The sequence below is a fragment of the Erinaceus europaeus genome, chromosome 10 (assembly GCF_950295315.1).
Source record: "Erinaceus europaeus chromosome 10, mEriEur2.1, whole genome shotgun sequence".
Taxonomy (NCBI): domain Eukaryota; kingdom Metazoa; phylum Chordata; class Mammalia; order Eulipotyphla; family Erinaceidae; genus Erinaceus; species Erinaceus europaeus.
The window spans coordinates 88628034-88644375 of NC_080171.1; the positions used below are offsets into that span (position 1 = coordinate 88628034).

General features: G+C 37.7%; 1 protein-coding gene across 1 annotated transcript; it reads left to right on the forward strand.

Annotated features, from left to right (window-relative positions):
* The first annotated feature begins 12373 nt into the window (after positions 1-12373).
* Positions 12374-13530, forward strand: LOC103112503 (glycerol-3-phosphate phosphatase). Its single transcript, XM_007521937.2, is given in 7 exon segments — positions 12374-12439; positions 12605-12646; positions 12648-12676; positions 12678-12805; positions 12808-12941; positions 12944-13003; positions 13006-13530. Coding segments are annotated over 7 exon segments (984 nt in total).
* Positions 13531-16342: the final 2812 nt, after the last annotated feature.

A 16342-nucleotide genomic window follows, 5' to 3' on the forward strand; every position in this document is an offset into this window, starting at 1 on the left:
TAATTCCCAAATGTTTATCAGTGAATTCAAAAAAGCACTCTTTTTGGTGGTGTGGGGGCTGGGGCCTGTGGCTTTGGAAGCTGTAGGATTAAGGTTGAAAGGGTGACAAGAATGAGAAAAAGAAAAAAAAAAAGAAAAAGAGAGAGAAAAAAGAAAAAGATAAGAAAAAGAACAGTCAGGGCACCAAAGGAAAAGCCCTGTGGTGAGGGGTAGAAATGCAGCTTCCTGGGCTAGTGAGGGTTGGGAGTGGGTTGGAGAGATGGGTCACAGTCTTTGGGGGGTGGGAATGGTGTTTATGTACACTCCTAGCAAAATGTAGACATATAAATCACTAGTTAATTAATATGAGAGGGGGAAAATCAATTGTATGTCTCAATTTTTTTCAAAACACAAAATGAATCTTTTTAATATATAGGCTGCGTATTTGATATGCGGACTCTCTCAAAAGCCTAGACCAAGTAGATCAGAAGCATCCAATAGCACAGCTATATACAAGATACTGGGTACTTTACAGGAAACCATAACAAAAGGACTTTTCAAAGTTAACCCAATTACCAAATAATGTGATGATAACATTAACTATCGACTGTCTTTTTGAACCCTAAGACAGCAGGAACCTCACATCTCCACTATAGAGTCCCTATTTCCCCCAGTCCCAGAACCCTTGGATAGGGCCCATTTTCCCGTATGCCCCTCCCAATCCATATCAAATAATATTGCATCTGCTGACCACAACCTAACCAACACAATGATTGCCACCTCAACATGCTTTACCTCAGACTGTGTCCAGAGACTTCACGTGTGGAATGACAACCCTTCAGCTTCATTACTCGGGTGAAACCTTTCCTTTTATAGTACACTCTAATTTCATCTCAAGTGGTTCACTTTCTAACAAAGTCCCATAACCTAGATATACACCAGTTTCTGTGAGAGAGAGCATATGTTCACACGTATCCATAAACTACTGCAAAATATATACCTGAAAGCAGACATACATTAGAGTTTGCAGTGAGTGACCTCCCTAACACTTCCTCTCCACTATTCCAAGCTTTGGGTCCATGATTGCTCAACAATTTGTTTGGCTTTGTATGTTAACTCTCTTTTCAATCACCAGGTTCCAGATGCCATCAGGATGCTGGCCAGGCTTCCCTGGATTGAAGACCCCACCAATGTGTCCTGGAGCTCAGCTTCCCCAGAGATCCACCCTACTAGGGAAAGAGAGAGGCAGACTGGGAGCATGGACCGACCAGTCAACACCCATGTTCAATGGGGAAGCAATTACAGAAGCCAGACCTTCTACCTTCTGCAACCCACAATGACCCTGGATCCATGCTCCCAGAGGGATAGAGAATGGGAAAGCTATCAGGGGAGGGGGTGGGATATGGAGATTGAGTGGTGGGAATTGTGTGGAGTTGTACCCCTCCTACCCTATGTTTTTGTTAATTAATCCTTTCTTAAATAAAAAGAAAAAGAAAAAGAACAGTCATAAAAGAGAGGTGAAAGGAAAGAGTTTATTTATTTATTTATTTATTTATTTATTTTTAATTATTTAATTAGCTATGCAGGGTGAGGTGGGGGGTTGGCTACTTAGAAAGAAAAAAGGCCAGAGGTTTCAGAAGGGTATAGACTTAGAATGAATGATACTCCCTGGTGGAACAGGAATTTCGTAAAGACAGAAGTTCAGCAGGGGAGCCTGCTAGGAGCTGGTCCCCAGGGACTGGTTATGGGAGGAAGGGTGGTTGTGCTTAAAATTAAAGGAAAGAATTTTTTTCTACTCTATTTCTTGACCCAAATTAAGTTATAGTCACCTCCTTGGTGTTATCGCTAGGACCCCTTATTGACTGGCCTAATAAAGGCAGAAAATCCTACTGTTTCCAGAAGATGTGGTCAGAGCTCAAGCCACTAGCAGCTTCTTAGTCCACCATCTTCCGGGAACCCCCAGCCTTTTCTTTTTCTGCAATGAATTATCGCTTTTTTTATTATTTTATTACAGACAATATTTATTTAGGAAAAAAACAAAGACAACAGAAGTATAATTCCACACCTTTACCACCCCTAGAGTTCTGTATCCCCATTCCCTCCATCAGAAGCTACAGTAGTTCTCCTAATATTTCAGATATGGGTTGACTTTATTATTTTTATGACAATCCATCTATATTTATATATAGTTGTTCATATTTTTCCTATGACCCTGACTTCTCTTTCTTTCCAAGTTACACCTACACCTATTATTGCTTCTGAAACTCTTTCTTTTAAAAAAAAATATATATAAATAGGAAACACTGACAAAAACCATAGGATAAGAGGGGTACAACTCCACACAATTCCCACCACCAAAACCCCGCATCTCATCCCCCTCCTCTCCCTGTTGGCTTTTCTATTTTTTTCTCTCTGTGAGTATGGAACCATGGTCAATATGGGGTGCAGAAGGTGGAAGGTCTGGCTTCTGTAATTGCTTCCCTGCTGAGAATGGGCATTGATAGGTCGATTCATACTCAAGCCTGTCTCTTTTGTTCCATAGTGGGGCGAGTTTCTGGGGAAGCAAGGCTCCAGGACACATTGGTTGTGTTGTCTGCCCAGAGAAGTCTGGTTGGCATCATCTTAGCATTTAGACCTTGGTGGCTGAAGAAACAGTTAACATACAGAGCCAAAAAAATTGTTGACTAATCATTAACCTAAAGGCAAATGAACAGTGGGGGTGGGTCTCCATTTTGCAGATAGTTTGTAGGCCTATTTTAGGTATATTCCAAAGGGCCCATGACTATATTAGTTTTTCTTTTTTTTCCCTGAGCCTGACATCTCATATGCAGGTGGATCCAAGTTATTGTCTGGGGAGATAATGTCATGGCTGGAAAAAGGACCAGAAATCTGCATCAGGGAAGATAGTAGCTGCCTAATATGGGAAAGATGTATGAATGTTGTTGACTGTATGAAGATGATAGAGCCAACAATTATTATTTCCAATAATTATAACAATCTGTCATCTTAGAGTTTAGCTTCTTGAAGTTTTTGACATGTGTTAATGATGACAAGGTTGAAGGTTTGAAGGTAGTAGGATAAGTTCATTTCAGTACTATCACCAGTATTGTCAATTGCTAATTCCAGTTAGACCATTAGAATTTTAATAATGGCCCAAAAAAATAGTTAGACATCAACACAGATAGAATTAATTTGTTCCAAAACTATTTGGATTTTGTCTGAAGTTCCTAGTATGTGGATTTTATGAAGGGAGAGATTAAATTCTGACTCAAGAATCACTGTGCCCTATATTATTATCTTATCACGTTGACTTCGAAGACATTAATTTTACTTTTGAATATATGTATTAGTCTGATAAAGTTAAAAATTTTTTATATAATATCTTGGAGGGAGTGTTGACATTGATATAGCAAGAACCAGGCTTTGTTAGCAGACATTTCCATAAATGTTGTGATCTATTGAATGTACTTAACTTTTCTGGGTTTTACCAACTTATTCATTTACAGAATGAGGCTTGGTTATATGTTTCAACAGACTTTAAGAATTTGTGAACTGTAAATTTCTCTACTATTATTAGGGTTTAAGTTTAACACTTATGCAGCATCTAGAACAGAAATATAAATGGTAAAATAAATAAATAAAAGTGGTAAATTGTTGAATATTTTCCAATAATACTCCAGGCACTTTTTCATATTTAAACAAGAACATCACATAATAAGTATTCACATCTCTAATGGTCAGGAATAATATTTAAGACACTTGTAAAAATGATATTTGATTGGTTCTAAATGAGTAAAATGATTTGCTTCTTCCCACTATATCTTGCTGCTTCCTGGCACGTGCAAAAGGGTGGAGAATAACAATAATGAGTAGAGATGGAATTAATCGCTTAATTGTATAGTGACAAATTTGATATTGAAGTTTGGAAAACTGAAGAGAAATGATGCCATGAAATGCTGTTCAGATAAAATAGGATATTAACAGAGCTTTTAAGGATGGTTAGATTTTTTCATCTGATGAAAAGGGTGGCCTGAGTTAACTTTCATCGTACATGAGGCAATCAGCACTTCTGTAGAAGCACAGGCTGACTTACCTACTGAGAGAGGTCCATTTCCTGACATGGGTAAGGAAGAGTAGCATGTGAGAGTAAAGCAGAGTTGTATGGTTTTTCTTCACCTAGGTATTTTTACTTTTTTTTTTAATATTGTGCCTTGTGAATATTTACCTAAGTTCTGATCTTGAAAAGGCAAGAACTAAAGTATAAAACAATGCCACTGAAATAGCTCCTATACTCTTTGCCCTAATCCAGCTCTCTAGTCTTATTCTCAACTTTAACACCATTTTCCCAAATAATACTTTGAGTCTATCTTCATATGAGCTATCAGGCTTAGGCAAAAATGACTAAAATCATGGTCCCCTAAGAACATACCTAAAATAGACTTCCTAGTTTGTTCCCACATGAACACCCCTAATTTCATCTGTTGTATTCCCACCTTTATGTTCCTGTTTATTAAACAGTTTTCCCTGCTTTATACCTTACCACCTTAAAGCCACCAAGTTGCAAATGCTACTATGATTTCATTCTGCCTTCCCTAGGTAAGCAACCTCACCAGAAGTCTAACCTCTCCAGAGCCATCCCACTACGGAAACATAGAAACAGGCTTGGGGTATGGATTGACCTGTCAATGTTCATGTCCAGCAGAGAAGCAATTACAGAAACCAGAACATCCAAAACCTTCTGAACCGCATAAAAAATTTTGGGAGTTGGGTGGTCACACACCTGATTCAGTTCCTGTGTACACAAGGACACGGGTTTGAACCCCCACTCCCCACCTGCAGAGGGAAAGCTTTGCAAATGGTGAAGCAGGGCTGCAGATGTCTCCCTCTCAATCTCTATTTCTGATCATCTGTATTCAATAAATAAAAGTAATAAAAATTTAAAAAATAATTTTGGTCCATCCTCACGGAGGAATAAAGAATAGGGATGTTTAAAAATAAGAGGGGGCTAAAGGAAGTGATGGGGCAGGGAACTCTGTTGACTTGGGAATTGTGGGGACTTGTATCCTAGCTATTTTACAATTTTGTTAATCATTATTAAACCACTATTAAAAATAAAATAATAATAATTACAAAATAGTTCCTAGTAATATTGCTTACTAGAGACTTCCTCATCACAACTTTCTTAAACAAGTCATAGAAATATTGTTGGGGGAGTCGGGCTGTAGTGCAGTGGGTTAAGCGCAGGTGGCGCAAAGCACAAGGACCAGCATAAGGATCCCAGTTCGAACCCTGGCTCTCCACCTGCAGGGAGTCGCTTCACAGGCGGTGAAGCAGGTCTGCAGGTGTCTATCTTTCTCTCCTCCTCTCTGTCTACCCCTCGTCTCTCCATTTCTCTCTGTCCTATCCAACAACGACAACAACAATAATAACTACAACAATAAAACAACAAGGGCAACAAAAGGGAATAAAATAAATACTTAAAGAAAAAAAAGAAATATTGTTGGGAGTGATGGAAGTGACACTAAAATCCTAAAATTCTGATCCTTTTTCTATAGATATTAAATAAACACGTTTTCACAGAATCCTAGAGATGTAGAGATATTCAGGACATATAAATGCATTATGATGACAGAAAGTATTTGAGCTTATGGTATACTTAAAACTCAGGGACACTGTCATTACTTTTGCAAATAATTTTATTGGATAGAAGGATAAAGGATTACATTACAGTTATTGGCACCTGAGTACAATTTGTCATTTCTCTGTGGTGTGTATGTGCAAAGCACTCCCATGCCCAATTTTAGTCTTTTCTACCTTAACGCACCAGAATACTGATTTTCTCTCTACTTCCTCCTATTCCCTCCATTTATTATTGTTGTTGTTGTTATTATTATTATTATTGAATGATCTGAAATTTCTTTATGTTTCATGGAATTTGCATTTTAGTAATAATTTTCAATTCTAATTTTACATCAGAATTATATACATATGCTTGGAAATTATATTAACAAAGTTCTCAAACACCTGGTTATACTTAATAGATTTAGGGAGACATGGAATCTGGTGTCTGAAAGTGCTCCTGTGATTACTGTGTATCTAGGCCACTGTTGATAATGACTAGTACAGCAAATCTGAATTCATAAGATGTCTTAAAATTGAAAGCTCTGAGGGTTGGGATAATAGGTGTGGTTTTGTCATTTGTGCCTCCCAAATTTTAGCCCAACTTCTACAACACTGTAGGAAGATTTGATGCTTTGGTTTCTCATTCTCTCTCTGTGTGTGTCTTCCTGTTTTTATCAAAAATGAAAAAGGAAAACAAAAAAAATCAAAAGTGAAAATTGCCTTTAGTTCCCTGGGTCCTATCTCTGTACATTATAGCAATAAAAAATCTATTTAGGTTTAAAGTGACATACACATTTTGATATTGGAACATGGATTATGTACTTTAATTAAACTCAATAACTTTTTATTTAAAAGATATAAAGGCAATTTAATACTCTAGGTCCCTTATTTAACATGTCTCATATTTAATTATTTCTGACAAATTAAGAAATTAAATATTCAGATGTCAGACTATCATTTTTCCCTTAATGTGTATTTTTTTTTCAGTCCAGGATACATTATTGCGCATAGTGGAATCTGTATTCCAGAAATTTTTTGAAAGTAATTTTACTATAGACAGTCTCATTCCCTATGTTATTAATCTATTCTAACTCTTCGACTTTAAGGAAACAAAATATATTCACAAAGGATGTAGCTTTGACCTTGTTAACTTAGATTCGTGGCAAAAATGGCAAGGTTGATGATGCTGTGTATCTTATCATTCACTGGATCATAAAGAGGCTCCAAAAGATTTCAAGGATACAAACTTCATGGAAATAAAACCACAACACTCACTGGCTGCTATAATACTCCAAGGTCTACTGAAACTTAAATAGTAATTTCTCTTTTTGTATAGGTTTGAAGAAATTTGCTTACACTGTTACTATTTTGATAAACTACTGTATGAATTAATGACTTCTATATATTTTTATTATCAAAGAATTAATCAGATACATAAACCAAAGACTTAACACAAGGTAGGTGCTTTACTCAATAGTGTCAAACTTTATTGTCCACAGCTTTTTAATTAATGATGTAGCTTTATATAACAGCAAAATATTTTCAATTTATTTTCTCACAGTTGTGGGGACTAAATACCCAAGATCAAGATGTTGGCAAGGCTGGATGATTCCTTCTGAATAACATAAAGAGGCAGAGATAAATTGAGGAGGGGAGGGAAAGAGGGAGAGAGACAGAGAGACACCAGCAGCCCTTCTTCACCATTGATGAAGTTTCCCCCTGCAGTTGGGGACCAGCATTATTATAATTAGAAAACACAAGTACCAAATTCAGAAACACAAGACCATGGAATATAAATGAATCAAGAAGGCATCATACTGATACTTCTGTTTAATCCTTTCTCATGATGTGTCTCAAGAATTAAGTATGACATTTTCTCAAGATCACTTAGGTATATATTTCAGATGTGGGCTTATCTGTTTGAATTTCCACAACAAAACGCTACAGACTGGGTGGCATAAACAGTAGACAGGATTGGTATAAAAGCTCAGGAGGATAGTTCACTGTTTTGCTATGTGGGCTACCTAGGCTTGAGCTTGTTTGAACTGCATTGAAGAGAGTTTGATTGCAGTCCCCTCTCCCCTTTCCTCACCTTAATTTCCATCACTGTCTCTATCAAACAAAGGAAACAGAAAAAAATACAAAGAACAACAAAAAGTATGCATTTTATTAACATTTTTTGAAAGCTAGAACTCTTTACTCAAAGTACTGCTAAATTTTATTCTCAGGGAAAACTCTCTTCCTGACTAATAGCTTGCTCTTTCCTTGTCTTCACATGACCTTTCTTTGGTGCATATGGAGAGAGAGAGAGAGAGAGAGAGAGAGAGAGAGAGAGAGAGAGAGAAATGTGGAAGAAGAAGAAGAAGAAAGAAGAAGAAGAAGAAGAAGAAGAAGAAGAAGAAGAAGAAGAAGAAGAAGAAGAAGAAGGAGAAAAAGAAGGAGAAGAAGGAGGAGGAGGAGGAGGAGAAAAAGAAAGAAAAAAAGATAGCTAAGTAAAAGAGGAAGGTAGAGAGATCTTATGCATCTTCTTAACCTTGAACTACTTTTTAAATATGTCTTAACTTCCACATTTCTATCAATAAATACAGTGCTTGGTATACTACTTTCTCATATAATTATTGTGCAGGGTGATTAGAGTCAAGTATGAGTCTTAGTCCACTTTCTGGCATCTAAGAATTTTAATTCACATTGGTATTCTTCCTCTTATTACTGTGCTACTATTGTTACTGCTAGTAAACTTCCTTACTTTATCATGTACAAATAGAAGTTGGAGAATCCGAAAATAGGGAAGTTACAACTATTTTTGCCTCTGAGAAGTCAACATTTTTATATTACAGGAAAAAAAAAAAACGTGTTACCTGTCACTAGGTTGGTGCTTTTTCGATTCAACAGGCTTAAAGTTCCAAAATCTGTACTTAAAGAGCTTATATTTGAGCATAGAATTAACAGAAATAAAATAAACCTTACTGTGAATATTTGAGTAAAAATCAGTGTTTTCAACTGATTACTTTTGACATCCTGCTAGGGTCTTGAAAGTAAATAAGGATTTCCATTAGAAGGAGACTAAAATGATCCTGTAACCCAGAACAATATTTGAAGACAGTAAAGTATGAAAATGTTCATCTTTAGAATGCAAAAGATAAGATGAAAGACTCCTGCAAGAAATGAATATATTTCTAGGAGTGCATTTAGATGTAGTCAGAATTATACTAATCAAGAATTAACTTTAAGGGCGGGAATTAACTCATCAGGTAAAGTATGTTCTTTCCAGTGAACAAGAATCCAGGCTGGAGTCCTAACCACCACGTGTGAACACCATGTAAAATGGAAACTTTAAGAGTGTTGAGGCAGTAATTTGTGTCTCTCCTTTCTCAAACTTGCTCTCTCTGCCTCCATTTAGTCTCTTCTGTCTCTCACCCTCTATCTAAATGAAAAACAAGCAATCACTAGGAGTAATGGAATTGCAGACAAGAAGCCCCCGTGAAAACTCTGAAAGTAGAACAAAAAAGAAGAGAAATAAAAGAGAGAAAGAAAGAAGGAGAGAAAGAGAAAGAAAGAAAGAGAGGGAGAGAGGGAGGGAGGAAGAAAGGAAGGAAGGAAGGATGAAAGAGAAAGAAAGAAAGAAAAGAAAGAAAGAAAGAAAGAAAGAAAGAAAGAAAGAAAGAAAGAAAGAAAGAAGAAAGAAGAACTAAGACTTTGGTATGCACAAATATGCATTTAGGTCCTAGATATGCCATTTGCTATAGACTAAGACTTTTAGACTGAATAAGAAATCAGACTTTTATCTACAATGATGACATATAATAAGTTTTTTTTTCAATATTTAATGATTAAGTTACGCAAACTCTGAAAACAGCAAATCATAGTGCCTGAGTATACACAATACACTGATCTTAGTGAATTTATTATTGACAACAGTATACTTTCTTTTTTGACTTTTTCATTTTTTTCTCTTTATCTTCATCCACTTATTCCAGCATATTTGTTATCATTACCATCATACCTTCTTCTTCATCTAATTTATGTGAAGACCTTAGAATGTAGTGGATATCTTTCCTATTTATTATTCACCAAAATCTATAAACGTAGCTATTCCAGTCACATTGTTTTACAGATTAAATGTAGACACAAAGGAATAAAGTAATTAACACAGGAGCACCACATAGCTAATTTGTGGCAGAATTGTGTCTTAAATATAGTCTCCTAGTCAAATCTTTAAATCATGTTTTCAGAACTTATGTGCTCTCAAACATACATTTATCTGCTTACTAATAATTTCACAAAATGTTACTTCCTTATAACAATGTCTTAGAATCATTGTCTTTCAGTGTCTAGTTTCCATTTCTTTTTCCATCTAGATATTATATGGTGAATTGAATGTAATCATGAATGTTTCTATAATCTATTCTGTTGTTGTTGCTATGACTTTGGTGCTTTGGGTTGACTTTTTCAGATAAAAAATAACAGACAAAGAGAGCTTGGAAAGACACCACAACACAGAAGCTTCTCCCAGTTCATTGGAACCCAGGCTTATGCCAGACTCAAACCCGGGTCAGGTACATGTTCCATTATTAGTGTGGCTGATTTGAACTCAAATCTCTCATTCAACCAAACATAACACCATCACAAATTCTACAGTAATTTCTACATTACACACAGGTATTCAAATTCTAATTTTAGTAATTACATGTTTATGCTATAGGTCAACACATTCATTCATCCTTCACATTAGCAGCTGGGCCTAGATAACTCATCACACTTATGATCAGTCCCTTTGGAAAACCTAAAGGTTGTGTTATGTGTCTTAATTAATTGTCTCTATGTTTTTATTTTTTAAGAAGTTCTCCATAGTTTCTCCTGGAAACCATTCTTTTCCATTTTATTGGATAACACAGAGAGAACAATGCAAACTAATTAGTTGCATTTGGACTGTGATAGAAAAACAGTTCTTATCTAGAAAAGTGGTGACAAAAAAAGAGAAGATTCAAATGTTTATCCTAGCTTTCTTCACAAATATCATTGAACTGTACTGCAGATTAATCAAATAATAGAAAATGGCACCCTTTACAAAAATACTATAACTACTAAGTAAATACAAAAATAAAATAATGGGAGGGTGGAGCTGGGAGGTGGTGCAGTGGGTTAAGCATGCATAGTACAATACGCAAGGACTTGTGCAAGGATCCCAGTTTGAGCCCTACCTCCCACCTGCAGGAGGGTCACTTCACAAGCAGTGAAGCAGGTCTACCTGTGTCTGTCTTTATCTCTGCCTCCCTATCTCTCCCTTCCCTCTCAATTTCTCTCTGTCCTATCCAATAAAATGGAAAAGAATGGCCTCCAGGAGCAGTGGTTTTGTACTGAGCTCCAGTGATAACCCTGGGGGCAAAATAAAATATGTAAATCTCAGTATTCAGCAAAACTTAGTACATTAATTGATCCTGACACTGAAATGCAGCAATGGAGAACTTCTTAAAAAACAAAAACACAGAGACAATGTGTCTCTTGATTAAGACACATAACACAGCCTCTAGTTTTTCCCAAGGGACTGATCCCTTTGTGTGATGAGTTGTCTAGGCCCAGCTGCTAATGTGAACGATGAATGAATATGTTGACCTATAACATAAATGTGTAGTTAATAAAATCTAGACTGTACAAGTAAAATTCCTCATCATAGTAAGCAGACAAACATTAAGGGAAGAATTAGTTATGTTCACTACAGATTAAGATATTTAATAAGCATAAAACATAGGCAATTAATAAAGGAACTCTAGTAACAAATTTGAATTTGATCACCCATACATAGAGAATACTCTAGAATTTGTGATGGTGGCTATTTATGGTTGAGTGAGAGATCTGAGTTCAAATCAGCCACACTAACAGTGAAACATCTGAAATGGGTAATAAAGTTTAAATTGTATCTTAGGTAGTGGTGTTGAGTGTGTTTGCTCTGTATTAATCCATTGACTTCAATTTTGTTATTGTTTGTTTGTATTTCAAAAATTTTATTTTAGGGGCTCAGGCAGTGGCACACCCAGTTAAGCACAAATCTTACTATGCACAAGGACCTGGGTTCTAGTCCCTGTCCCCCACTTGCAGGGTGTGGAGGTGGAGACCTGCAGATTGGTGAAGCAGGTGTGCAGGTGTCTCTCTTTTCTTTCTCTCTCCCTCTATATGCTCTCTCCTCTTTCAATTTCTCTCTGTCTGATAAAGTATATTTTTAAAAAGTCAATAAATAAATAAATAAAGCCACCAGGAGTGGTGGATTTGTAGCGCTGACATGTAGCCCCAACTATAACACTAGTGGCAATAAAAATAAAACAAATTTTGTATTTGCTTAGTTTTACAAAACAGAATCATATATTTTTTGTCTTGTGGTAAGGAGATTGAAGTGTTTGAAGTGGGATACAAATTCAGTCAGGTCAGGGATCTTATGGTATAATAGGACCAAGATAGGATAGTCTGCTGTACTTGAAAAATAAATCATTTTGATTGCAGTCTTTTTTGTAGAAAAGAATGCAAGACATGAAAAGTGATCTAGAGATGCACCAAAAACTGTTTAAACATGCAACTAAAGAAGCATGGAGTTGTTCCCACAAAAACCAGTGTTATGAAACAAAGTTACCTGAATAAAAAATAAAATAAAATATACAACTTCCTCTTTGTTTGACATATCAAACTTGATAGCATTGTAGATTCACGTGTTATTGACAATGTTATTTAAAATTTTTGAAGGTCTAAGAGATATCTCACTGGGTCAGGTATATGATTCACCATGCACGTGGCCCAAACCCAAGCTACACCACAACATGAGAGTACTATGGCACCGAGGGTGGCTCTGGTACATATCAGCCTCTCTCTCTCCTGTCTTTCTCCTTTCTCTCTCTTCCTCCCTCTCTCTCTCTCTCTCTCTCTCCTATGTTTACCTCTGTTTCTGTCTATCTGAATGAGATAACGGTACTGAAAATGCATTGCTTAAAATGGGATTCTACAAATCCATTATTAGAGCCAAGAGTGCTCCCGGGCATTGCTGGCAGACGTGGACACGCTGCTTGCTATTCGACTGCGATGGCGAGCTGCGGTGCAGAGATGGCGGTGCCCTGCTTACCTGAGACGCCAAGGGCACTGAGGACCTGCGGGAAACGCCTGGGCTTCGTCACCAATAACAGCAGCAAGACGCGCCAGGCCTAAGCTGACAAGCTGAGGCGCCGGGCTTCCGTGGCCCAGTGGTGCCAGACGCCAGGTCCGAGGTCCTATTCACCGCCTACTGCTCCACGCTCGACCTGCGCCAGCATCCGGCCTCCGTGTCCGGGCCCAAAGCCTGCGTGCAGGGCAGGGCCGCGCTGGCCCGCTGGCCGCCGAGCTGCAGACCTTGGGACTGGCCGTCTTGGGCGTGGGCCCGAGCCGCTGCTCCAGATCTGCAGTCTGGCAGCCTGTCTCAACGCGCTGCTGGAGCCAGACCTGTGCGCCATGGCGGTGAGCTTCCACCCTCCCTTCAGCTATACCACCTTCACCAAGGCCATGTGCTACCTGCAGCAGCCAGGCTGCCAGCTCGTGGGCACTACCTTGGGCAACCAGCTCCCTCTGGAGAACAGTGGCTTTGTCGCAGGCACCAACTGCCTGGTCCGCACAGTGCAGATGGCTGCCCAGCGCCAGGCCAATATCGTCCAGAAGCCCAGAGTCTTCATCTTCGACTGATTGTCCCAGGAATACAGCATCGACCCAGAGCGCACCGTCATGGTGGGTGACCGCCTCACAGACATTCTCCTGAGTGTCACTTGCAGCCTGAAGACCATCCTGACCCTCACGGGGGTTTCCACTCTGGAGGATGTGAAGAGGAACAAGGAAAGTGACTGTCCAAGAAGAAAATGCCCCCCCCCACACTTCTATGTTGACAGCATCCCTGACCTTTTGCCCATCTTTCAAGGTTAAAAAGATTTTAGTGTCTTTAATCTAGAATAAATAAATAAATACTTATCAAAGGCTGAGAGATAGTTGACATGTTACAGTACTGGGTGACTGTGCTTGAGATCTTTATTTGGAGCCATGTAACCACAAGGAAGCACAATGAAACATAATGAAGGAGCTCTACATAGGGCAAGATGATGTTGTGATGTCTTTCCTCACTCAAAGAACAGAATGAAAAGGTTGAATAAGGGAGGCTTCTCAGTGACATCATATACCACCAAGTTCCTGAGCACTAAATTAAAGTAAAAAAAAAAATCAACCTTCATAGGTTGTTATTTGAGAAGGACCTTATCTTATTTACCAATACTGCTGTGTAAGTACTAGGTAAATTGAATACAAACATAAATTTAAAAAGTAATTATAACAAAATAATGAATACCTATAGATGCCAAAAACCACACTTTTTTTCTAAGTAAATTTTTCTCTAAGTAAGTTGTTTTTTTATTAAGTTAAACTGTATCTTTATGATTACTGTAGAACTCTGAAAAAATAGAATGTGTTAGAGGTTGGGGGAGAACTGACAGAACAGGGTGAAATGTGGACCTAAGAATGAAATGAAATTACGTCTGGTGACTGACTTTAGTAATTATCAGCTGTGAAAACTTGAGAAAAATCCTTAACACTAATCAACCTTAATTTCCATTGTTGTTAAAGAGTGTAAATCAGGAAGGTTAATAATGAGCATAAAAAGAAAGTACTTTTATTCCATGTGTCCATGTTTTTTATGATACAGAGAAGTTGTTCAATAAATGTTAAGTTTTCCCTTGCTGGGGATAATTTATCTGTGGAATGCATCTACCAATTCTGAACCTTATTGTCCATTACATTTTGGCTATGCCTTGATGTTTTATGTCCTGCTAAGTGCTTTTTATCTTGAATGGGTCACCATTGACATCAGGACTGACATTTCCCAATGCATTCTCTATAACTGCTAAGTTGATGCCAACGTGATCTGAGTGACTTCTATATTAGTCCCTTTACTCTACACAGTCACCTGCTGTCAGGAACTGCCTGTACAGAAGTAACTGATTCCCAGTCCCATCAGAGACCTAATTAAAAGTGCACCAAATTAAACTTGAATGCATGGAAAACAATTAGCTTTCTCTTTGTCTCACCATTCAAATCCATAATGCAGAGTAGCCAGGTGTCATGTTCAACAAAATCTCCATCACTTGATAGCTAGAGAAAGGAATGAAGTTGGAAAAACTCCAGGATCTTTCCCTGGAGGCCTATTCTGGCCTTCCTATCTTTGTAGTAACTCAATTGGCATGATACTTGTATTTAAATTATTTCACAAAATCATCTTCATTGCAGTGCAATCATTGTCACAAGTATATACTTTCATTATGCACCCAGCCTTTGAATTTCTCTTCCACACCTCTCCCCACCACCCAGAGTTCCTGGTGTTGATGCAATACACCATGTCCAGTTCATGTTTCACTTTGTTTTTACACTCCCTGTCTCACTTGTAAGTGAGAACATTCTCTTTTTGGCTTATCTCACTTAACATGATGTTTTCCAGTTCCATCCAAGATGAGACAAAAGAGATGACTTCATCATTTTTAACATCTGAGTAGTATTCCATTGTGCTACAGTTTTGTTTTGTTTTTTAATTATTATTTTTATTTTTTGGTTTGTTTTGTTTTTAAGCCACTCATCTGTCCTTGGACATTTGGGCTGCTTTCAAGCTTTGGCAACTATAAAGTGTGCTGCTATGAACATAGATATAGATTATTTCTTCTGATTGGTGTTTTTCTTTCGTTTGTATAGATCCTCAGGAGAAGAATTATGGGATCATACAGTAAGTCTATTTCTAGTGTTCTGAGAAATCTGCAGACTGTCCTCCACAAGGATTGAATCAATTTATACCCCCACCCTTTTCTCCACATCCATTACAACAGTTGATGTTACTATCTTTTCTAATAAATGGCATTCTCACAGGTGTATGATGGTATCTAATTGTTGCCTTTACTTGCATTTTTCTGATTAATCACTTATAGCACTTTCTCATGTGTTTATTAACCCTATGGGCATCTTGTTCTGTAAGTTCTGTGCATGTCCTCACCCTATTTTCTTTTCTTTTTTTATTAAAATATTTATTTAATCCCTTTTGTTGCCCTTGTTGTAGTTATTATTATTGTCGTCGTTGTTGGATAGGGCAGAGAAAAAGGGAAGACAGAGAGGGGAAGGGAAAGATAGACACCCGCAGACCTGCTTCGCCACCTGTGAAGCGACTCCCCTGCAGGTGGGAAGCCAGGGGCTCAAACCCTTACACCAGTCTTTGTGCTTTGCTCCATGTGCGCTTAACCCACCACGCTACTGCCCGACTCCCCACCCTATTTTCTTAAAGGGTTGTTTTCTTGCTGTTCATTTTACTGAGTTCTTTATGAATTTTGGTTATTAGTTCCTTATCACAAGTATGTTAGCTTAAGATCCTCTTTCACATATCAGTGAAATAAAACTGAAAGTCCAAATCCAACTTTTGAATTCACTTCATAACTTATAAGTCATATGAACTTGGCAATTATAAAATGGCTCTGTGCATCCATTCCTCTACCTGTAAAATTATGACAGCAAAATAATAATGTATACCTTGGGACTGTTTTGATGATTAGATATGATTTATGGAGTCTTAGCATGGTGCTCTGAGCACATAGAAAATAGTGTTGACATTGTCTAGAAATAAGTCTGACCAGAACCTACAGTACACGTTGAGCTGTCTGAAAGCATCTGAGGAGAGAATATACTGCAGAATGTGAAGAGTTTATTATGTTGA